Below are 25,729 nucleotides of genomic sequence, written 5' to 3' on the forward strand. Positions count from 1 at the left end.
TTATATGTAATCAGTGGTCTCTTCCAATTGATTGCTCACGCTGGAACCTAACCATCCAAACGTAGAAACCGAATACAAGAGAAAGCCCGGGAACTTTTTTTGAATGCTGCATTTATTTATTTATTTATATTCCCCAGGGTTTGATAGACATCTCTATGGAAATTTGCTGCTTTACTCTCTGAGTAGCATGTGGCTTAGGCAAGCGGTGACATAGCACATGGAGTGTGGAGAATATTCAAGGCAGTGGTCACAGTGAATAGCCAACTAGCAATGGCTGAAACCCATTTGTGTGATTCATCCACTGAATGATTTTATAAAAGAGGAATAATAATTCTTTCCTACTTCACAGGTGATTTGCAAGAATCAGTTCATATTGCAAAGTGCTTTGAGATCCTCACGTGGGAGTGAAAATATAGCAAAAATTCCCATGATTTCCCATCATTTATTTGCTATACAGCTGCCATACCGTAAAAATTGTTTGGCTGTGAATCAGGATGTTCCACTTCCTCGTGTCATTTCATCCTTAGAATGAGAGGGGGAAACCCAAGGAGATGAGTCATCGAGTTCCAAAGCAGGTCCCTGGAAGAGCTGAAACTCAGATTCATCAACTGTGTAATGTATTCCATGATCAAACCCTAGGCTAAGGGAGGAAGAGAGGATTGTCTCCAAAGGCAGCTATGGTCTGGTCTGATACGATGTTAGCTAAACCGGACATTTTGGAAGTTGGCCATTAGCCAGGATGTCTCAAGTCATGTTTATAATTCCATCATCCTTTTAAAGTTGTCATTCCAGGAAACCACTTTGTGAACCCAAAGTGCAGTTTATTACCCCTTTCTAATATTTTTCATTGTTTAACATCAGCTGTGTGTCACTAGCTAGTGGTTCATCTGCATGACTCAGTTCCCAAATTCATCTGTTCAACTGGACCTTTCTTTATTTTGTGGGGCAAGGAAACCAAGTACAAGGTTTCAACTTACAGGGTGTCAGTTTTTATTGTTTAAAATTAGGAGGCCTCAAGTGAGAGTGTGGCCCCACTGTGCCCAGCAAAGTCTAGAATTTAAATAGACAACACAAGCAAATAGTGTGAGGGAAAACAGACGTCGAGAGGCGAAGTGATGTGCCCAAGGTCACGCAGAAATAGCAATAGAACCCAGGTCTCCTTACACCCCAGGCAGTGCCCGCTGTGCTAGACTGTGCTCCTCCAACCAGTAAAGTTTAGATTTCTTGTGCCTCAGATAAATACTCAGATAAACTGGTGGACTGGTAAGAAAGAAATGATCTGCAAGTAGGAAGGCAAATAGAGGCTTGTGTGTTCTATCCCTTTCCCATACCTCCTGTCTATCTTGTTTATTTAGATTGTAAACTCTGCAGGACAGGGACTGTCTATTAATCTATGTTTGTACAGTGCCTAGCACAATGGGGCCTGTTCTCAGTTGGTCTCTAGGCACTTCTGTAATACAAACAACAATTAATAGTAATAATAAGAGGCTGAGGGAGAGGAAAAAAGGATGATCTGGTAGCTGTGACACTAGACTGGGATTTAGGAGAACTGGGTTCCGTTTGCAGCTATTCCACAGACTCACTTTGTGGCCTTGAGGAAGTCACTTAAACTCTCTCCACTCAGTGTCACATCTGGGGACAATAATTCATCCTCTTTCTCCCAGTCTTCATCTGTCTAGGCTATTTACACTATAACTTTTCCAGGGCAGGGACTGTCTTTTACTCTGTTTGTACAATGCCTAGCACAACGGGACCGCAGTCTCAGTTAGAAGTCTAGGCAGTCCTAGAATACACATAATAAATAATACATTAAATAATAAAAGATTATTTAATAATAAAACAGTAGCCAAGAAAATGGGAGAAACTTCCTCTCTCAATTCCACTGGCATAACCCCCTTGACTTTAATGCACTAGTGTAACTGAGGAGAATCTGGGAGAATAGAAAGGAGGGGAAAGAGAAATGAAAATGTTGCTGTTTCCTTCCTCCAAGATGACATTTAACCATCGGCTTTTAGCTTCCATCACTGCTGTTCCCTCGTTAGGCAGCCAATAAACTGAAACCACCATCAACCCTTTATTTTTTTGTTTTGTTTTAACATTCAGAGTTCCCACACACTGACATTTGCAGAACAGCAAAACCTCCTGCCTTTGTTTCTCATACACAGGCAAATAAATAATGGTGGGATAAACCACGTTGCGTTCCAAGTCAGGGATGTCCCATGAGATTTGGAGAGGTGGCACAATGCCTTTGCCTAGCAGTAGGTCTCAGATACCTTGTGCTCAGTGCAGTAGCAGTGGGAAGGATGGTTTCCATTAATGGAATATTCTGCAGCTTGATTGGCTGCTTCCCTGTGCCGATGACTGTGGCTGTGGAGGGGAATGAGAGTGGCCAGCCTATCGGAAGATAGACCCGTGCAGCTGTCGCAGTAGGATGGTGTGCCCTTGATCAAGGTGTGAAAATGTGGCACCTTTTCTGGGGACAATGTTTGCAGCAAGAACCAAAACGGATGGATTTGTATGTGTGGCGGTAATTTTTAAAGGGACTGACGATGGCAGAAATGAGTAACCAAATCCCTTTACAGTATGAAGGGCCAAACTGGAGCTTGCTCCTCTCTGCAGCATTGGTAGAGATAGGAAGGCACTGAGCAGTGTTGGCTAAGCTCTTTTCAGGAGTACTCCCTTTTCACAGAAGGTGCAGGCAGAGTGCGCTGGGAGTGTGGGGTAGCTCTCTGTATTGCCCTCCCTATACCTACTTTTGAATGGATCAGCATGTACTTCACTGCAGCTTTTGACCAAGACTAGCAAGCCTATCAGGATGGCAGGGCCCTGCCCATGTTCCAAAGAAGCAGCTTTGTCATACCCCAAGGGGCCAGAGAGCGCAGGGGATAGTAACTTTTTTTGTCTGTTGCTGTTTCCAAGGTCCGTCTGGCATCGTGAGTGTTTTGGGTTATTTTACAACTTCCTCCTCTTTCTCCTCGCAGGGTTACTTAAAGCAGTGCCGGAAGAGGAGAGACATGTTCAGCGATGAACAGTTAAAGGTCATATTCGGCAACATCGAAGATATCTACAGGTTTCAGATGGGTTTTGTCCGGGACTTGGAGAAACAGTATAACAATGAGGACCCCCACCTCAGTGAAATTGGACCTTGTTTCCTGGAACATGTAAGTTTTTAGAGGGAGTGAGAAGGCAGGAGCCATTTCACATGACTGGATCTTCACTGTTCTGGGTGGTGGGTTCCTCAGATTACAGACCAGAGGCTACCTTGACTATTGGTTTCTTGTTGCTAGATGTGGAAATGGGCAAACTTCAGAAGTGATGCATAAAGTTATAGGACGTAGAAAAAATAGTCAGTGAATCTGCTCAACATCTTACATGTCTTGACCCAATTGCAAGGAGTTCGAGGAATGAACAGGAAGAACTGGAAGTACTAGTACTTAGTAGCTAAATTATGATGTCCTAGGCATCACTGAGTCTTGGATAAATCTCATGACTGGAATATTGGTATAGAGGGGGATAACTTGTTCAGGAAGGACAGGTAGGGAAAAAAGGGAGGAGGTGTTGTATATATTCTTGATGTATAATACACTTGTTCTAAGGTCTAGGAGGAGGTGACAGGCAGACCAGTTGAAAGTCTCTGGATGAAGATAAAAGGGGGGGTGGGCGGGAAAGCAGGGACAGCATCATGGAAGGGGTCTGCTACAGACCAACAAATAAGGAAGAGAAAGTTGTTGAGGCATTTCTAGAACAAATAACAGAAAAACCAAACCACAAAAACTAGTAGGAATGGGGGGCTTTAACTATCCAGACATCTGTTGGAAAAGTAATATGGCAAAACACAAAATTTCCAGTAAGTTCTTGGAATGTATTGGGGACAATTTTTTGTTTCAGAAAGAGGAAAAAACCAAGGGCACAGCCATTTTAGACTTGATTCTTACCAACAGGGAGGAATTGGTAGTGAATCTGAAGGTTGAAGGAAATTTGGGTAAGAGTGATTATGAAATGATAGATTTAGTGATTCCAAGGAAAGGAAGGAGTGAAAGCAGCAGAATAAGGAAAATGAACTTTAAAAAAGCAGATTTTAACAAACTCAGAGAACTGGAAGGTAAGGTCTTATGGGAAGAAAATCTAAGAGACAAAGGTGTTCAGGAGAAATGGCAAAGATACGGTATTAATGGCGCAACAGCAAACTATCCCAATGCAAAGGAAAGACAGAAAGAACAGTAAGAGGCCAATATGGCTCCATCATGAGCTATTTAATGACCTGAAAATAAAAAAGGAATCCTTCAAAAACTGGAAACATGGGGAAATTGCTAAGGATGAATACAAAAGAATAGTACAAGAGGTTCTGACTGTTACATCACTTATTCCTCTATGCGTCAGTTTCCCCATCTATAAAATGGCTACACTACTTACCTGACAAATGGGTTGCAACACTTGATTAGCTAATTTTGGTAAAGTGATTTGAGAGCCACAGTTCCAAATGTATTATATTACTACAAAGTATCATCATCATCAGTATCCCTCATATCAAAGTGCAATCTAATCTAAATCAACCAATAGTGTTCCACAGAAGTGAAATAGGGCTCTATAGAGATTATTCATATAGAATTTAATAAAGAATGAGATCTTTTCCTTTGTCTTTTAAAATCACACTGTGGTATATAAGGGATAGAAACCTTTATTCAGTATTACAGGATTGTTTAAAAATGTTGCAAAAAAGTTATCATTCTCTATTTAATTCTGAAGGCCTTTTCCAGAAGAGGAGATTATTATTATTATTTATTGTTATTTATTATTAATAATAATAATAATAATAAATACATAAATAATAATATAATAATGTGGCTACCCTCCAAGCTAAATTTCATGTCTGACACTTTTTAAATGATTTTTTAAAAATCAAGAGTTTTGGCAGGGATAGAAACCTTCATGCTCCAGGGCATAAGCTGATCTCTGACTAATATAGGTTTGGAAGACTCTCCCAGTGGGCATGTTGTCCTGGAATGGCCTTCTGCAGGGTTTCTTGCACCCTTCTATGAAGCCACTGGTACTGGCCACAGTTAGAAATGGACTATTTATCTGAGCCTGTCTGGCATTTCCTACATACCTGTGTTCTTCAGGTACAGGGGAGACCAAAATTTAACTGTATGGAAGCAATTTACAAATACCTGGCTCACCATATGGAAAGTTTTCTTCAAAAAATGGTTCTAAAAATAAATGTCAATCTGTTCTCAGACCTGTATTAAAGTCAAGAACCCGAGTTGTTTAAAAAAAATCTCAACCCAAGAAACCTGGCATTTCTAATTGCACGCCAACTGAGCGGAACGTTTTGTTGCAATGTAAGCTGTCAATGGATTGATTCACAAGAAAGGAAAACACATGTTCGGAGTCTTGGCTGTAGCAACACGGCACATTTGGAAGGAATACGAACCCATCTGACTTTGTACCCCCCTTCCCCTTGTGACTGTGTTTCTCTGCTGTGTGGAAGGATGCTGGCCCACCAGGCCTCATGCTGCCTAAGTGACAGCAAGGCAGCAGATAGCTTACTCATGCTAAACACACAGTAGCTGACAATAAAGCGCTGGAGGCTTTAACCCACCCCATCTTGCCTGTTACATAAGCTGTATATTACGGGAGCTGATAAATTGGCCAGTGTTGTAAATATGTCAAGAAAATTACAGTTCTGCTTTTTTAGGCTTTCCTTTAGGGAGAACGAAGTGCTATATCGGAGCTTATGTAAGAGATGCTCTGATCCAGGATGTGAATCCTTTTATGTTGTACCTGGGCTGAGCTACGTTTCACCTCAGCAACACTTCAGTTTCATTAGAGAATCTCATTGGAGACATTAATGAAATTTCAGTGGGACACCATTAAAACCACTCGCAGCTTCTACTAATTGCTGCTGGCCTTTGCTGCAAAGAACATCTTTCTTTTTTGATGGACAGTATTATAATAAAAACATCCCTCTTTATATCTCTAACGGTGGTGCTGAGATGCTCCAGTGATAGGCATGTTAGAAATCTGCAGAGGGCCAACAGACTGGAAAACTCATAGTTTGAAGTCGTGGGAGAGTTTCACTACCGGGCTATATTCTCATGGTGGGGGACTAACCCCCTCCTGCAGACAGGTGGGAGAGTTTGAAGGAGGGGAACTGTGAGGCTCTTCTTGAAGGGTTTCCCCCAGGTTATTCTGATGGAGGGAAGCAAGATGTTTGGCTCCTCAGAACTCCCACATTCCTTGAGCTCCTGGAAGCACAGGGTCATCTGTCTGGAGTCTCTGTGCCTTCACGGCGGTTCTGGGGCCACGTTTCCTGATTCCCAGGTTCTTGTTCTATCCAGGAAGCCTGTCGTGTTTAAGGAAGTAAAATTGGAGCAAAACAGGTAGTACAAAAGGCAGAGAGAGCAAACTGATCACATGCAGGGGTTGGAATGACATTTTCCCTTCATGTACGGCATGAAGGGAATGCGATTTCTGGTCCCACCCAATTATGTAATAAGCATTGCACTACTGGCCAAGTGTGTTTAAGGAGTGAGCGTCTCCGTCCTGTGCATCATTTGATAGCAACCACAGCTTGCATGCAGCATATCAAAAGCTGGTCTTGTGGCTGAGATGTAGGACTGTGACTCGCATACGTGGGTTCAGTTCCTGTCTCTGTGATATTGGGTGTTCTCTTAATCTCTCTGTGCCTTAGCTTCCAATGTACTTGTATGTATCCTTTTCTCCTACCTCTGTCTGTATAGCCTGTAAGCTCCTAAAGGCAGGACTGCTCCTATTACTATGTGTTTATACCATGTCCAGCACAATGGGACCCTGACAGAATCTAGGCCGGCCTCTCGGCAAAGTAATACAACTAAATACTAATACTAACAGACTTGATGGACTAGTGCAAAGGAGGAAGAGGTGGTCTTGTGATCAAGGTGTGGTACCAGGGGTGCTGGACCAGTTTTTATAGTGGGGGTGCTGAAAGCCATTGAACCAAACTGTAAACTCTGTATATAATAGAAACCACTTCAAGCCAGGGGGTGCGGCAGCACCTCTAGCTCCAGCACTTGTGTTTGGTACTGTCTTGGTGTGTAACTGTAGGCAAGTCCCTTCACCCCGTCATGCCTGAGTTTCCCCATTGGTAAAGCTGGGATTACGGGATATTCAAACCTATCCCACGTGGGTGGGGTGAGGCTTAACTCAAAGATTTGTCAAACACTTTGGGGAGCACGTGCTGGAAGGCACTCTGCACCTACCATTATTACCGTGCTGCGTGTGCTGCCAAAGGCCAGAGCTGTGACTCAGTGTCACCTTTGCCATTTTAAAGAAAGAAAACCGCATCTCTTGAGATGAAACAGAAAGCTCCCACATGGCTCTCTTAAGGGATCATCTTACTACACTATTGTATCTCAAATATACCTGCAACAATGTGTCAGTGTAACGGATTCCCCGCAGAGACACAGTGCTAATTGAGTGCTACACAGAGAACAGGACAAGGCCTGCATGCTAGTAATCCAACATCAGACCTTTCTGCTGCTGCTGCTGGGGTGTTTTTCTTTTATTTGTTGTAATTTATTCTTTAGTGTGACAAGCAGTTGTCTGATGCACTCTCCTCTCTTCCCTCTGTCTCTTTCTGTGTTCATTCCCCCCACCCTCACCTCTCGCAGCAAGACGGGTTCTGGATCTATTCGGAGTACTGTAACAATCACTTGGATGCATGTATGGAGCTGTCCAAGCTGATGAAAGATGGCAGGTATCAGCATTTCTTCGAAGCATGTCGTTTGTTGCAGCAGATGATTGACATTGCCATAGACGGTTTCCTTCTGACACCAGTGCAGAAGATCTGCAAATATCCCTTGCAACTGGCAGAGCTGTTGAAGTATACTGCACAGGATCACAGGTAATTAGATGCCTTTTTTTTACTGTACTTGTGTTTTTGATGGCTTTTACTAACTGAGGACTTTTGGTAGCCTATTTCTTTACATGGCATCTACACACACTAAATAACAAAGGGTTTTCTCTTACCTCTTCTTGCATCCAGCTGTTTCACTTCATGATAACTTGTTAAAATTAAGGCAGGGCAGAGGTTCAGCAAACTAGATAGAACGCCTGCCTGAAGCACTTATTCCCAGTGGAACCAAATTGAACTCCATTGTAGTCAGAGACCTGAAGTAACGATAGTTAGCTGTACTTTTAGATGCTACCTGCTACTCTAGATGAATTATTGATTCATGTACTTGGTTAAGAGACATTAGCCAAAAAGGTTTGTTTCCCTCTCCTGACAGTGAACTCATCACAGCTGGGAATGGGAGCACGTCCCATGTTTGGATAGAAATGGGCCAGACCAGTAACTTGGATCTGAACTCCCTACATCTGGGGGGAAATCAGATCCTGATCTGATTGTCGCAGGTTGTGTCTGTCACTGGTTTGGGAATCTGGGTTTGGATGTGAGATGCACACAAGAGTTTGTATGTTTCGCTGAACTAGAGCTGGCCAGGAATTTTTCATCAGAATGATTTTCTGATGAAAAATGCCATTTTTGCAAAACTGAATTTTTCTCTGGGAAAATTTAAATAATGGCTGCCCGCCTGGACGACTCGTATCAGTTTCACTTTCTGCTTGCGCTAAGGCTGAGCACCCTGACTTAGGGTCCAACTCTTGTGTCTTATTCTCCTTTCCAGTCCCAAACCATTGTGAGGTCACAATGGCATTTGCTGTTTTGTGATGTAAAAACAGGCTTCTGACTTAACGTAGGGAGAGGCAGCCTCAGGGAGGAGGACTCTGTGATTCCTCGTAGGTAATTAGTACTAATACCAATGGCGAGATGTACAGTGTGATTACACCGAGAGTAAATTACATTTTGGGGTTCAACGTAGTTTAAAGCATTCCTTTTTCATTGAGGGCTCTTAAAATTACTATGTGATTATATAATCGGGTAGACCATGCATGTTGTGATGTTCTGAGGGAATCCATGCATTCCTGTGGTTAAGCTACAATCGTCTGAGACAGAGGCCTTGTCTACACTCCCACTTTATAGCGCTGCAACTTTCTCGCTCAGGGGTGTGAAAAAAACACCCCCCTGAGAGCTGCAAGTTTCAGCACTGTAAAGTGCTAGCGTAGACAGTGCATCAGCGCTGGAAGCTGTCCCCTCATGGAGGTGGTTTTTTATAGGGCTGTGCTGCGACTACACAGCCACATTAAACGCACACATTGCTAGTGAAGACATATCTAATGTCTTTTATATCTAATATTTTTTTTATATCTAATATTTTTATATTGGTGTAAATCTGGAGCCACATCACTGGAGATACTTTGGATTTACACTGGTGTTACTGAGATCAGAACCTGGTGCCAGGTATAAGTACCCAAGTTCATCAAAAGCGCATTAGTTATATGGGGTAGTGTGATAGGTAGAGAATTTTAAAAATACTTTTAGGTATTTAAGTACTGCAAAGACACAGCTGTGTGTTAGCAAGGAACTGGGAGTCAGCATAGTGTCAGTGATCTGAGAACAGGACAATTGTTTATTGGACAATTCACTTAGCTGCTTTGTGTCTCCCTTTCCCTATCTGTAAAATGGGGATAATACTTTCCTTCCAGGCATTAGCAAAAGGAAGGCCATTTGAACGTGTAAAATGCTATATGTGTGAAATTCACACCTGCACAGTAGGCCATGACAAGAGCTAAGCCCTAATTCCACTCTGCAAGCATTAAGTATTACTAGCCATATGGGTGACCCTCAAAAAGTTTGTTGGTTCAGTTTGCTTTGAAGAGGCATCCAAACGCTTGGTGGGTGTTATCAATAGCTGCCCATTGTTTCTAGACAATGCCCATTGCCTCTTATTCAAAGGTCTTAAAGCCCTTCTGAGATATTACTCAGTTAGGCCTCACAGCTCCCCTGTGAGGCAAGTTATAAGGGTCTCAAATAGGGATACAGAGGCACAGCGGGGTTAAATGACTCACCAGAGGTCTGCATCAGATCCTTGTAGAGAACCCAGGTCTCCCTCTCTTTTTGGAGTTTGAAATTTCTCTGCTGCTGCACTGTCAGGTTTTCCATTAACATCACTTTGGGGTTAGTGCTTAGGTTAATAATTGCCTGAGAAGTAGATCGAAACATGAATAATTATTAAGGGATTGACATATACAGAAAAAGAGTGATGTGACCGCAGTTGGGGGTGCAATCTGTACCAGTACAAAGATAGAATGTAGGCTATGGCTACACTATAGACTTTCCAGTGGCACAACTGTACCACTGCAGCTGCACCGCTGTAAGGTCCCCTGGGTAGCTGCTGTATGCCACTGGGAGAGAGCTCTCCCATCGGCAGAATTAACCCACTCCCAATGAGCGGCAGTAGTTATGTCGGTGGGAGAGCGTCTCCTACCGACATAGCGCTGTCCACACTGGCCCTTCTGTCGGTGAAACTTATGTCCATCAGGGGTGTGTTGTTTCTTTTCAAACCCCAATGGACAAAGTTTTACTGACAAAAATGCTAGTGTAGACATAGGGTACATCTACACTACCCGCCGGATCGGCAGGTAGCAATCGATCTATCGGGGATCGATTTATCGCGTGTAGTGTAGACGCGATAAATCGATCCCTGATTGCTCTCCTGTCGACTGCTGAACTCCAGCTCGGTGAGAGGCAGAAGCAAAGTCGACGGGGGAGCCACGGCCATCGATCCCGCGCTGCGAGGACACGAAGTAAGTAATTCTAAGTCAATCTAAGATATGTTGACTTCAGCTACGCTATTCTCGTAGCTGAAGTTGTGTATCTTAGATCGATCTCCCCCCACACACACACCCCTAGTGTAGACCAGGCCATAGCCTTAATTTCTAAAATATCTAACATCTCTAAAATTTCTAATATACCTAATATATCAAATTTTTTGTGCCCACAGGTCAGGTTGTTAGATATCCTAAAGCTATTATCCATACCCCAATGTGTTTAATCCCAATTTGATTGTGGGAGCAAAGCTGAAGGAAGAAAATTATCTGGTGGATTGATGCTCATCATGGGCCAGATTGTTAGTCCCATTACTTCTTGCGTAGTAAAGTCCTACTCAGAGGAAGAGACTAATTACTCGGAATGAGCCAGGGTCCCATGTAAGGAAGGATCTTTGCATCATTTGTGAGTGGATACCATTAGATCTTTTCCTCTCTGGTTAGCTGAAATCATTCTCTTATTGTATCACTATAGATCTACTATATATAGGTCCAGGACAATGGGCCTGCATCCAAATTCCTGATCATTCCAGCCCAAGTTAGCACATGACATTTTGGCAAGAGCCCACACTTGCATTCTCACTGAGCATTGAAAGGAAGTCATTGCATCCCAAATATATCTGACGAGCAATTTATCGGCCTTAATTTTATTTTGAACGCTATCCTAATATTAATCCACCAGCCAAATGCTTTCTTCTGCCATTTTTCTTCTAGGTTCTTTGTCAGCTCAACCGCAGACATGGGCTCAGAGCCCAGAAAGTTCAGTCAGTGATTCTTGCTTCATTAATGTACGAAACGAAAAATGTACCTGCTGTTTCCTCTTCAAATGGAACATTAGAATTAGTAAATTAGCATTACCAGTATAAAGCCCAGCTTCATTGGCATCAGCCCACTCCACGTGGAGGCAGGCTTGGGGGTGTTTTAAAATCTTGGCTCTGTTCAATTGTTCATTGTCTATGGGCCAGTTCATCTGATTTTTTCACAAAGGCACATCTGTTCAGCGTCCCAAGATTGAAACCAGTTTAATATTCATTAAATAGCTGAAGGTCATAAGTTCAACATTGCCTTGTGAGCAACTGGCATTGGAAGGCCACTGTGCAGTGATTTCATCAGGTTCCCTGATTCGGAGTTTCAGTGCAAATAAGAAGTTGGTTTGGAATCAAAGGCAACCAGAGTTTTCCTGGACGCTTGGCGTTAGGAGTAGTTTTCATAATTTTTATAAAAGTGTAACTTCCTTCCATTGCTATGCAGGTAGTAACTAGGGCCTGACCCTTCAGGTGTATCTATTGTGGGCTCATTGGGAATGCTGTCAACTCAATTAAAGAAATTAATTTCTACGCTATGGGATATCATGCTGTTGTGAGAATAGTCCCAAATGTCCCTTCCTGCAGATCAGAACCAGAATTAAGTGTATGTGTGTGTATTGGGGTGAGGGGGAGCTGTTCTAATCCTTGAAGTGAAATTAGCCACCCTTACACTCACTCAGCCCACTTGCATGCGTACAACTACTTGAATTGTAGACTTGATCCTATTTGCATAAGCCACACCCCTGAATTGTGCTGCCATTTTATCAGGGTATCCCCAGTACGTACACACTCACGCCCTTAAGAGCATTGGCTCAATAGACTTGTCACTGTCTACCACACACACATTCCCCTCCCTGAAAGCGTCTTCTTCAGCCATCATCCTTAATTTATAGTCTAAGAGCCAATTCCTGGAGTCCTTTACTCACTATTTACACAGTGAGTGGAAAGTTTTGGAACAGTAGGAGTTCTTTTTCATTCAGCGAGGGTTTTGCCTAAGGACCAAGTAGAAACTGAATAAGGACATCAAGACCTGAAATAATGTTAAAATAATAAATATATTTTATTATGAAAACTATAAAAATATACTGTATATTTTACTTTAATATTTCCCCAATTTATATCCCATTTGGGGAACTTACTGAGTTTCTGGATCTAAAATCATGGTAGAGGAATGAAGCTCTGAAGTACATAGAGAAGTGGATTGGCTGTTTTCAGTATCCAATACTGAAGTATTCATAGCTCTAAACTTACATGTCCCCAGATGTTGGAAAATAGACTTCAACAAAGGTTTCAAGTGCAGGATATTACAAAAATAGCAGAGGAGTTGACGCAAAATGATATGCTAGTTCTTTCACATAATGAGCAGTGGGATAATACCAGATGCGTGTGGGAGTCTGAAGTCAACTTGGGTCTATAATGAGCAACTCTGCTCCTGAGAGGTATTTCCTGTATATTCCGGAGAATCAGGCTATAAAAATCTACTAGAATACAATGGGTTAATCCCCTGTTCTAAATGTCACTGACAGAATCGTGAGCAGTAACCAGCAGAGCCATTTCCTCAGCCGCTGCATGAGAGCTCCATTTTTCTCATTAGTTAGAAGTCAATATCAACCCTTAAGTTAATCATAAATTATGGCAACATTATATCAGCTGGCCTAGTCTGTCTTCCCAATAGAAATGAACATTAAGGTCTCCTGGAATGGAAAATGAGGCACAAGGTGGAAATCAATAGCATTGATTTCAGCATCACTTTTTAAAAAGACTGATCATCATCCTTGCTGCCCGGACGGGAGGCTATTTTTGGTCTGTTATTACACTCACACGCGGGGCCGGCTCTAACTTTTTTGCCGCCCCAGGCAAAAAAGAAGAGCGCCGCCCTGCCGACCCCCCCTCCCCCTGCCCTCCAGCGCCACGCCGCGCTGGGCCGGGCCGCCAAACCCCCGCCCCCATTGCCACGCCGGGCCACCCAAACCCCTGCCCGAGCGCTGGGTCACCCAAAACCCCTGGAACGCTGGGCCGCTGAACCACCCCCGAGCACCTCGCCAGACTGCTGAACCCCCCCGAGCGCCTCGCTGGGCTGCCGAACCCCCCCGAGCGCCTCGCCCGAGCACCTCGCCAGGCCGTCCAAACCCCCGCCTGCTCCCCGCAAGCGCCTCGCCGGGCTGCCCGAACCCTCGGAGCGCCACACCAGGCCGCCCAAACCCCCGGAGCACCACGCCGGGCCAGCCAAACACCCCCCCTAAGCGCCGCGCCGGGCCTCCCAAAAAACCACTGCTATTTTTAGCACACTAGCTCAAGCCCCACTAACTTGAGTCTCTCCAAGCTGCAGTGTAGAAATACCCTTTCTGGCCAGAAAGGATATTTCTAACACAGCTGAACTGATTGTGCTCCAGCCTTATGACTTAAGGGTTGTAAGATCAATGACTTGTGTATTCTTTGCTGGCCAGGGCAGTTACTTCTGTATTCAAACCTGATATAGTGTGTTATAGACTGACGTTTTATAGTGACACATGTTTCGTCTGGGGACCCAGGGAACACCTCCTTCCTTCCATTATTCAAAGGCGAGGATAGTCAGATGCTGGGGCCAGAGAAGCTCTGAAGCCAACCCTTGCAAAAACAAGCTCTGGAAGGAGATTGTTACAATCCAGAAATACTTTGCCCTGACTTTGCTTCTGCCGGAAACACTGGTATGATCAGGGAGACATGAGCAAGTCTGATTTGGGACTATAAATGTGTGTGACTTTATCTACAAATGTAGGTGGTAGCTAGATGTACATGCACACATAGAGAGGGAAGTGCTCACATACATAATATGACTATGAAACTGGCCAGGTCTGTCCCAGATAACTTGAGAATCACACATCCAGAAGTTCGGTCTGGGCATCAGATACATTTATTATAAATCACTGTAATAAGGAAACTAATTTTATAAAGGAACATTAACACGGAAATATTTTCCAACTTTCATTTGAATGAAACAACCCAAGGCTCCACAGTACGAGGTCTCACAACATCTGCCTGCAGAGTAGTAGCGTTAGGAATGTTCAGACAGCCCCGGAATGTGGCTGTGCATCCTAACGCATTTTTTAAGAACAAGTTCAGTGTAACTCCATGTAAGTCAATGAAGTTACCCTGACGTACAGCAGCTGAGGAGTTGGCCCATTAATTTTATTAGCGTTTCACAGTCTCAGTTTGAAACAAGTTAATGTTGTTTGGAGGGGCAGAGGAGGGAGGGAGGGGTTGACAAGCCAAAAAGCAACCAGCAGAGAAGGAGACATATCAAGAATAATAACAAGGGGCAAATTGCTGTTATTCCCCTTTCCTAACAGGCGCGGCAAGATGCTGTTAATAGATGCTGTTAATAATGATGAACCCTTGTACATTTCCCTTGTGTGTCAGGTGTAATTCCATGGGCTCCCTTTTGTGTTTTCTAGTGACTACAGGTATGTGGCTGCTGCACTCGCAGTCATGAGGAATGTGACTCAGCAAATCAATGAGCGGAAACGGAGACTGGAGAACATTGACAAGATAGCTCAGTGGCAGGCCTCAGTCCTGGATTGGGAGGTACAGTATGCATTGGGCAGTGGTGGGCTCCAGTAGATTCCAGCACAAGAGGCAGAGGTGAATGATTCATATCAGGCTTGGGCTGCAACTAACACAGAGATGCCATGTTTAGGTGCTAGTAGCTAGTAAATGAGCCATCTCTATAAACGGTGTATATGTAGGTGTAAATTCCACATGGCCTCCAGAATGCTCTAGAGGACGTGGCTCACCTCAAGCCCTTTGTACAGGACAGGTATGTTTGGGAGTAAATTGCAGGACATTGGGGTAACCTGGGTTAGACAGAGGGGCAGAAGGATGCATTTTGTCTTTATGAGACTGTCTGCACAGCTGCTGGGAGGTGTTACTCCCAGCTCAGATAGATAGACACGCACTCTGCTTGAGCTAGTTCCCTAAAAATAGCAGTGTGGCAGCGGGGATTTGGGCTAGCTGCCCCAGTACAATCCTGCCCAACCCCTGGGTATGGAGTCAAGCAGCCAGCCCAAGCCACCACCCATGCTGCTGTGGCCATACTTCTATTTTTAGGTCTTAGCTTGAACAGAGCTAGAGCATATACATCCACCTGAGCTGGAAATCACACCTTCCAGCTGCTCTGTAGACATACCCTATGAGAGAAGAGAGCCTATTCACGCGTATTTGAGGGAGGGGCCTAAATTGATTCAGTGAAGGAACGTTAATGGATGCTCCAAAGGAAATCTAGGGCCTGGTTCTGATCTCATTTTTACTGGTGTAAATCTGGAGTAACATCAATGGAGTTACGCTGGTGTAAGTGAGATTGGAATCACACTCCTAATCTCTATGCTGGTTGTGTGCTTTGTACTTAATCAGGGGGCAAGAAGGGAAAGGAGTGTTAAAAAAAGGGGCACGGGGGAGTGACCGGGCTAACAAGGCAGGTAAAACCCTGGTGATGATTTCATTTTCTTCATGAATATAGTATTATTATTACTTATGTATTAAACTCTGTAAGTGTGTATGGTTCTATACAGACATTTAACACAAATAATAATAGAAATAGTCCATGTCCCAGAGGTGTTAAAGTCTAAAGCGCTGATTCAGTGATTAATCATGCATGCTGACTTGAAGTAAATGGAACTACTTACGTGCTTAAAGTTAGACATTAAATATGTACCTTCCTGAATTGGGGCCTAATTGTGATCACGGCATAGTGAATGATCACAGGGGGATGAGCTGGGGAAGGGAAGCTGAAGGATAGTGCATCACCTGATCTTGCAGGTTACTGTGGTTTGCTACGTGCTCATCTGGGAGTTTTTGAATATCCATTGTTTTATCATCAAAATCTCTGCTTGTAGTTTGTAGATGGGATTGTTGAACTAGGCCAAAGCTGAGCACTTTTGTAAATCCTACCCTATATGGAATCATTAAAACACATTTTTAGCAAGAGGACTCTCACATTGATCCAACAAGTCCTGGATTCTCTTCTCTCTTACACCAGTTTAGATTAGGAGAAATTCCTTTGAAGTCAATGGAGTTATGCTGGGGTAAACTGGTGGGAGGGCGAGAACTCTGTCCTTTAGTAGTTTTTCCAGACAAAACCTAGGAGGATCGGGGGGAGAGAGGGAGAAATGTAGTGCCAACTCCTACACTCAGTTTCACTAGTGCCTCACCATTGACTTTGCTGGGGTTGCATTGGTGCAAATGAGGGCAGGATTAGGCCATAACTTGGTAGATAAAGAGTATAAGTGGAAATGATGCTATTATGGTTGGTTCTTAAATTTTGACTAGCAGTCAAAGCAGAGAATGCAGATGATTTGCTTCGTGGCTTTATTGATTGATTCATTGTTATTTATTTTTTAAAAAATCTCTGAGATTGACATGCAGGCTTGTTATTGCATTAGAAGACAATTATCGGTGGGGGGGGGGGGTTACAAGGTCATCAGATGCGTCTTCAGCCGTAAATCCATTATATGTGATGAGTTACAGTGACTCATGTATAAGAAATGCCAATTGTAAATAAACCTAGATTAAGAACAGATCAGTTTCAAGACACTTAATGTTCATGTATGAATGGAAAGCCAAAGTGACCTGCACCTAGGAATGATGGAATAACAGTTTCCATTCCACCACCATCACCATAGCTGATAAATTCATTCTTATTTAGACACACCCATCATCTCCTCAGCCCCCACCCCAACAATTCATCCAAGTACTCTAATGGCAGATATGCCTGTCAGTCAAAGGAGATGGTGCTTTCTGAGAGGTAGTTGCAGTCTAGTAGATAGGGCATTGGATAGTAAATCAGGAGACCTAATTTCTATTGCTGGCTCTACCACTGACCTGCTGTCTGACCATATGCAGATCACGTCATCTCTGTGTGCCTCTATTTCTTGTCTACTTAGATTGTAAGTTCTTCAGGGCATCGACTTTCTTTCACTATATATTTGTATAGCACATAGCACACCAGCTTTCTGATCTCAGCAAGGGCAGCTAGATGGTACCATAATGCAAGTAAGTAATATTATAGGGTCAGTATATGGCAAAACAGTCTTTGAAACGGGCCTGGGTCAAAAGCGTACAAGAAAATATGAGGCAGGAGGAAAGCCAGTAGGTTCATTTTTCTCTGATCTGAAATCCAGATGGAGTATGTGATGGAGGTGAACCCAGTGCCAGCCAAACTTCAAACCACTTTCAGAAAGAAACTTGGTCTAGCAGTCTGAGAGGTGGTTAAGAAAACAGAACCCTTGACTTCTGCTCCTGGCTCTGACACAGTCTTCCTCTGTGCTCTTGGTCATACCATTGAACTTCTCTATGCCTCAGTTTCCCCATGTGTGAAATAGGCATAGTGACACCTTCCTTAACTGTTAATGTTTGAAAAGATCTACTATGGAGCCATTTAGCACCAGGTTCACAAGGGGAACGTAGGTGCCTAACTGCCCCTTTTAAGTCCAACATTTAGGTGTCACTGGCATTCACAAAACCATCACTCAGCTGTCGCCTAACCCTGTAGGTGCCTAAAGTCCCTAGGTGCATAAGTTTCTATCAGTAAAGTCCCCTCATTTTCTGCTGGAGGGAATGTGCAAAACCAACCTGAGGCTACATCTACACTATGGGGGGGTCGATTTAAGATACGCAAATTCAGCTACGCGAATAGCGTAGCTGAATTCGACGTATCGCAGCCGACTTACCCCGCTGTAGGGACGGCGGCAAAATCGACCTCTGCGGCTTCCCGTCGACGGCGCTTACTCCCACCTCCGCTGGTGGAGTAAGAGCGTCGATTCGGGGATCGATTGTCGCGTCCCAACAGGACGCGATAAATCGATCCCCGAGAGGTCGATTTCTACCCGCCGATTCAGGCGGGTAGTGTAGACCCAGCCTAAGTCCTGACACCGCCAAGCTGGACAGCACTTAACTCACACCTATGCCCTGGTGGAATTCACAAAGTGGATGTTCCTCTGCTGCAGGTCCTGATCCAACAGACATGCTCAGAGCACACCTAATTCATCATCATCATGGTGGTGGTGCTGCTACCCCTCCCTTATACTGAATAGCCCAGTGGTTAAAGCACTTACCCAGGTTGTGGAAAATCCAGGTTTGAATCCCTACTCTGCCTGGATTAGATCAGGGATTTAAACCCTGGTCTCCCACCTTCAGGGGGGGCACCCTAACTACTGGGCTATACAGTTATTCTCATGCACGCTGCCCCAATGATTATTTCAGTATTTCATATAAAGTGGAACAGCATCAACAGGAGAGAATAAGACCCACCTTAGACTACCGAATAGCGTAGTGGTTAGGGCACTTGCGGGGAGGATAGAAGGGAGGCACTGCCACCGTCTCCTCCATTTTTCATGAGAAAGGGCTGACCTGGCTTAGGTGCCTAACTCCACGAGAGGTTTCATAACTGAGAGTCATGGGTAGAGAGAGGCACCTCATTCCAGTATAGAGTTAAGTACCCAGCTCCCTTTGAGCGGCAGGGATTAGGCCCCAAACCTCTCCTTGACATTTCCTACTGGCTAGCCTCCGGCTCAGTGTGCTAGCTTCTGAGAGTCCCTTTTCTAGGGGCCTAATTCTTTCCATGCATTGGTGAAAAGCCTGTCGCCTAACTCGGGGCTGCGAATGCTACAAGGCAGAAAGGCATTTAAAATATAAGTATTATAGTGCTGGTTGTTGCAATCCTCAAGTCCCCCATGTGAATCTAGATCTTAGTTACTTCAATATTCATATACTCCTAGGACTCACAAAGGGAGGGTATATTGGGACTATAGACAAGCTGCTGATCCTAAAATAAGAAACATTCAGGGCCCAATTCACAGCTGGTTTAAGTATATGCAGTTCTGGGGAAGTCAATGGAGTTGTGTCTGCGTATGTCAGCAGTGAATTTAGCCCTCAGGATTCTCCAGCTGATCTGGTGTTGAAGGTTAACTTTAGAGTCAACATTTGAAAAATGTAAATGCCCCTTGGTTGAACAAGGCCTGATTTTTCATCAGATGGTTCACCCAAGCCCTACTTAGCCTTTCTCTTCAGCTTTAGCTCAGTGCTCCTACGACGCTGCCTGGCGTGTGTGCGGGTGCTGTCTGTGCAGTGATCGTGATGGAAATTGGGAAGGGATGCTGAGAAGATGGCTCTGCTTTGCTGATAACAGCTGATAGCCATGCTCTAGCGTCCAGCACATGAAGTCCTAGAAATTGGTGTCAATGGGAGCTTTACCTGACTAAAGACTGTGGGGCCAGATTCTGATCTCGCCTACTGTAGTGTAAATCAGGAGCAATTCCAGTCATTTTAATGAGGTGTAACTCCAGATATATGCTGGCATAGCTGACATGAATCTAGCCCTGATTGTGGACCTCTGGATCTGACTATAACAGAATATCACCTGATTTCTGAATTCCAAAAATATAAATAAACCTAAAAAATACTGTCCCTGCCTACACTGAATTTTCTAGTGCTTTGTCCAGTTCACTTATTAATGACTAAGAATATTGGACTCCCACCGCTTCCCTTGGGAGACTGGTTCACAGTCCGATAGCTTAATGGCTCTCAACCAGGGGTCCATGAGCCCTTTCAGGGGGTCCACAGGGCCCCTTGGCTGAAACCCGGTGCCCCAAGCCCCGGGGCTGAAGCCAGCGCTGCCCACCCCCCGAAGCCAGGAGCGCTGCGGGGCTGAAGCCAGCCTCCCTCCCTTTCCCCCCCGAAGCCGTGAGTGGCACGGGGCTGAAGCTACACACACACACACCCCGAAGCCGAGAGTGGTGCGGGACTGATACAGGTGTGGCAGAAGAGTCTGTGCCACTACACAGGCAGCCCCCCAACCCTCCAAAGCCAGGAGCTGCGCGGGGCTGAAGCCAGCAAATCTCCCCCCACCCCAAACCAGGAGCAGCAGGGGACTGAAGCCGGGAGCCCCAGCACACGCCCCCACACCCTGCTGAAGCTGGGAACCGCACTGGGAGCACCCCCAGCCCATACACATCCTCTAGCTACTCCCTGCCTGCACCCTGAGCTACCCCCTGCCCACACACAGCCCCTAGCTATCCCCTGCCTGCACCCTGAGCTGCCCCTGCCTGCACACATCCCCTAGCTACCCCCTGCCTGCACCCTGAGCTACCCCCAGCCCGCACAAAGCCCCTAGCCACCCCCTCCCTGCACCCTGAGCTACCCCCCGCCTACACACAGTCTATAGCCACCCCCTCCCTGCACCCTGAGCTACTCCCCTGCCCGCACACATCCCCTAGCTACCCCTCCCTGCACCATGAGCTACCCCCTGCCTGCACACATCCCCTAGCTACCCCCTTCCTGAACCATGAGCTACCCCCCTGCCTGCACACATCCCCTAGCCACCCCCTCCCTGCACCCTGAGCTACTCCCCTGCCCACACACAGCCCCTAGCTACCCCTTCCTGCACCCTGAGCTACCCCTGCCTGCACACACCCCCTAGCTACCCCCTGCCTGCACCCTGAGCTACCCCTGCCTGCACACAGCCCCTAGCTACCCTGTGCCTGCACCCTGAGCTACCCCCTGATCACAGACATCCCCTAGCTACCCCCTCCCTGCACCCTGAGCTACCCCCTGCCCACACACAGCCCCTAGCTACCTCTCCCTGCACCCTGAGCTACCCCCTGCCCTCACACAGCTCCTAGCTACCCCCTCCCTGCACCCTGAGCTACCTCCTGCCCGCACATCCCCTAGCTACCCCCTCCCTGCACCCTGAGCTACCCCTGCCTGCACACACCCCCTAGCTACCCCCTCCCTGCACCCTGAGCTACCCCCCTGCCCGCACACAGCCCCTAGCTACCCCCTCCCTGCACCCTGAGGTACCACCCTGCCCGCACACATCCCCTAGCTACCCCCTCCCTGCACCCTGAGTGACCCCCCCTGCTCACAGACATCCCCTAACTATCCCCTCCCTGCACCCTGAGGTACCCCCCTGCCTGCACACATCCCCTAGCTACCCCCTCCCTGCACCCTGAGGTACCTCTCTGCCTGCACACAGCTCCTAGCTACCTCCTGCCTGCACCCTGAGTTATATTTTTTGGTTGTGTCCCCCCACAGCCCAGACAGGCTGGGTGGCTCCTGAGTGAGTCAGGGGCTGGCGTTCCCTCTCTGGACCGTGTTGTGCGGAGCTGACTCCAGCCCTTTCCACCCCAAAATAGAGGTGAAACTATGCCTATTCCCAATGGCCCGCCCCAGCCAGGAGCCCCACGGTCTGTCCCCCCCACTGGGCCCTGGAGTTTTTATAGCATGTTGAGGGGGGCCTCAGCAAGAAAAAGGTTGAGACCCCCTGCGATATCTCTCACCTGATGTTTGACCAACATTTCCCTTTGCTCAGTGTCGTCCCTTTACCTGTCGTTAAATGCGCTCAGACCCAGCTGCTGACATTCAGAAGTGGGTAGGCAAAATTGACGTGAAAAAGTTTCTTGGAGCCAGTTCACAGCAACATGCCAAGCTTCATCTGGCTCAGACTCGAAATAGGTCAGGCAAGTCCCACCCTGAGCAGCCCGTCTCCTCCTTGGCCACCTCTTGTACTTGTGCCCTTTTGTAATGTACTCTGGCCAGTGGGTAATGTAGTGAAGAGATCGTTCCCACAAGGTTAGTGGTCTTACATAAAAGCAACCCCCATTTATGTCTAGTCTCATCATTTACAGAGACTAAATTAAGGTAATTTGGGGAAGGTTAGACTATTGGTTCAGATACTGGCCTGGGACACAGGAGGCATGTGTTCACTTTCTTGCTCTGCCACAGACTTCCTGTGTGGCCTTGGGCATGTCAGTTAGTCTCCATATGACTCATTAAAGGCATACATTACAATGAGGCTGGGCAGAACTTAATTTTTATTATTTTTTTATAATTTCACAGATATTTATTTTTAAGCATTTTTTCAGTTGTTATTGATTTAAATGTTCACAATGGCGGGAAATTATGAGGATGGTCAGACAATAATTATTTAACGACAGTAGACATTGAGATTCAAAAAGTTAACGCTTTATAACCATTAAAACACAAATTGTCAACATCACATGCCAAAATATACAAAGTCAATATCTGTGTATGGTGAAATTGATATTTACTGATAAAAAATCTAATCCTTTCAAGCCTAATTACGACTGTGAGGGGAATCACATACTACAGTAATGGGAAACATATAGGTACTAATATAGACCTACAAGTTGTTATATTCTGATATACATTTAAAAGAAACTCTGAGAGGATAAATTTATTTCTGTAACCAGATTGAAACAAGTTGAAATAGTGGTCCCACTTTCACTGGTAACCACAAGAATGCAGAGTTTTGGGCTTTCTCTGCTGCTTCTGTGACAGCAGTTCAATAAAACTCTGTCCTCCCCTGTAATGTAGGTGCTTGTGAAACGCAGAAGACTGTGTGTCAGAACTCCACCTGGCCATTAAAATCCTCCACTGGTATAGGCTCCATGAAAGACCCTACGCCAGTGGCAGAACGCTTGACACAAGAGAAAATCTAGCTCATCTGTCTAAAAGAAGCTTGAATTGTCATTGCCCATTCCATAAACAAAGGACTTCAGTCTCAGTAGAATCCTAGACATTTGCACCCTGGATTCCCTGGGGTGTCAGTTTAGCAGTTTCCAAGAGGCTTAGATTCACATGAAGGAAAAAAAAATAAGAAAAATATAATTGACAACTGTATCCTTTTAAATGTTCTTTAGTTCTTGTTCCTGATAGATCCTCTAATGGAAGACTCATTGCCCTAATTATGTAATATACAATAGTTGGCTTCAGCTTAATATTGCATTATTGAACCCAAAGACTGGCATAAAAAAATGATGCATGCAACGAATGTACTGTTTTCAAAGCTAGAGCAGCTTGATGAGAAAACCTCCTGGGAAAAATCAAATCTGGGACTGAAACAGATTTTTTTCCCTCAGCGACAGAAGGCATCAAAAATGAGCCTGATGAAAAGGACGACATTTCGCTTGCTTTTCTTTTTCTGATCTTTCCATCGCCCAGAGCGCCAATCAGATTATCAGTCACTAATTAGAGCACAGCAGTGTCAGTCCGAAAAGGCCCTGCTCACTGAAAGGAGATTCTCTGCCTGGGAGTAATAGCATGGACTTGTGTCAGGAGGTGGGCTGGGGTTGGGGCAGGGGCAGGGGCTGGGGATGGGGAGGGGGTGAATGATTTTCAGAAGCTAAGCATCTTTCCCCAGCCTTTGGTAATGTTTATTCAGAGGTCCTCTTGGTCATGTGGGGGATACTGTCCTTCTGTCCACGCTAAAGGGTTCTTCCCTGTAATGCTGTTGTTCTCAACTCTTGTTTCTTCTTTGCTCATTATATGAAGCCGTTCCCTCCCCCCTCCCCCAGTTTTCCTTCACTGCCTGGTTATGGAAAGCAATGCTCACCTATGGCATAGCTGGGAAGCTGATGATTGACAACTTTCATCAGTCACACAGGCATAGGCCCTCCCCTGCAGCCCTTGGAACTGGCCCTCCAGACTTTGTGTGTCACTTCTGTGATGCTTGCAGCCTAGAGGGAGCATGAAGCACAGTCTCAGCCTCCAACTGGTTGACCTTCTGGTCTATCCTACTGCCCGCTAAGTGCTCAGGCCCTGCCCATGACGGCTTGAAGGAGAAATGAGAATTTGACTTTCTTTTTTCTACACTTAACTTGGAGCAGGACACATACCTCTCCATAGTCTGTGTATGGGACTCAGAGCGCGCGCAGCGCGCGTGCACACACACACACACACACACACACACACACACACACACACACACACACACACAGAGGCATAACCACCTTTTAGGCTGCATGGATGTGGATCAGATCCAGGCTGTGCATTAGTCTTTGCGTAGCCATTACATTGGTTGGTTCAGGGGAAGAGAAGGGATGCATTATCACAGTTGCTCAACCACACATATTAGAAACTGAGTTTCACCCCTAACAAGGGCCAAATTTTCCGAAAATTCAGACAAAATTTGAATGCACGGTTGCCATGATAAAATATCCCTACTTGCCATCGTAATTGCCTATAATTACCACTGTAAAACACGCCAATGGAAGTTGCGTACACAGCCGCCAAAATAAATTATGTGAATGCAGTTTTGTGCGCCGGGTCTACCAATGTGGCCCTGAGTGATTTCAGACCCTCCCCCCATTTTGAGTCAATTGATTTGTTGGGCCAGCTCCTCAGGTGCTGTGAACTGGGCAAAGTCAGTGGAGTTATGCCAATTCACAGCTGCTGAGAATCTACCCACATTGTCTTTAGCAATTTTTCTCAATCTCTGAGGCTGGCTCTGTAGGAGAGCTAGGCTCATGGCTGCTTAGGGAAAAGGAGAAGAAAATGAATATTCTTTTGGGACATGCCAGCATTGACTGTTCAGTGCTGAATACTAAATGGTCACTAGAGAGTTCCTCACTGGTGGACGTGAGCTGGCTGCCTCCATCCACATGACTAGACTATACAGCCTAAATACACAGTCCCTTAGCCTCGGCATCCCAGCTTAATTCTGTTAGGAGAGGCCCACGTACCTTTAGGGTATGTCTACAAAGCAAGTGGGAGCAGGCTTCCCAATGTGGGTAGACAGACACATGCTAGCTCTAGTAGAGCTGGCGTGTTAAAAATAGCAGTGTGGCGAGACCCCTGAGTACAAACCCACCCATTCCCCTGGGCGTGTACTCGGGTGCCTCGTCCAAGCCGCTGCCTGTGACACCATAGCCACACTGCTATTTTTAGCACGCTAGGTCAAGCACACTCCCGGCTGCTGTGTGGACATACCCTTGCTGTGCTTACAGGAGGAATGCTAGGAGGGCTGTGCTGGGAAAGCATGCCTCACTGGGTGCTGCTGCTTGTGTAATGAAAACTGGTCAGTTGTGTATTAATTAATTTAAAGCTAACTGCAATACATCTTTCCTAACAAACAAAATCTTGGAATGCATCCATTTATAGCCGATATACTGTTTAAATTGTTTCCCTAGCATACACAATGTAATAAAAACCCTATAATTTTAGATCTCATTTTTACATCCCTTGCAGGGACTACACAGTTTGGATTCAGCTAATCAAGTAGAAGTGTTTACAGAGTCCTCTCTGTGTCCTCAGGCTTTGGATGCTACCACTGGAGTAAACCAGTCTCACAATGCCTGCGTTCTATTTTTAGCAAGCAACCTCTTCCTTGCAATGAGAAATTATTATCGATGGGGTTGTATGAATCCTCCCTTGTTGCATAACTGGAT

The 25,729-nt window shown here is 45.4% G+C and overlaps 1 protein-coding gene across 13 annotated transcripts in view; it reads left to right on the forward strand.

The window, feature by feature from the left end:
• Positions 1 to 25,729, forward strand: part of ARHGEF9 (Cdc42 guanine nucleotide exchange factor 9) — a 324,587-nt gene that overhangs the window by 258,882 nt on the left and 39,976 nt on the right. For all 13 annotated transcript variants that reach the window (XM_065557243.1, XM_005295667.5, XM_065557244.1 and 10 more), the window contains 3 exons: positions 2,982 to 3,161; positions 7,650 to 7,882; positions 14,945 to 15,074. In XM_065557243.1, the coding sequence (XP_065413315.1) occupies positions 2,982 to 3,161; positions 7,650 to 7,882; positions 14,945 to 15,074 (543 nt within the window). The remainder of the gene's footprint in view (positions 1 to 2,981; positions 3,162 to 7,649; positions 7,883 to 14,944; positions 15,075 to 25,729) is intronic.

Source organism: Chrysemys picta, chromosome 9 (genome assembly GCF_011386835.1).
Source record: "Chrysemys picta bellii isolate R12L10 chromosome 9, ASM1138683v2, whole genome shotgun sequence".
In the NCBI taxonomy this organism is placed as follows: Eukaryota; Metazoa; Chordata; order Testudines; family Emydidae; genus Chrysemys; species Chrysemys picta.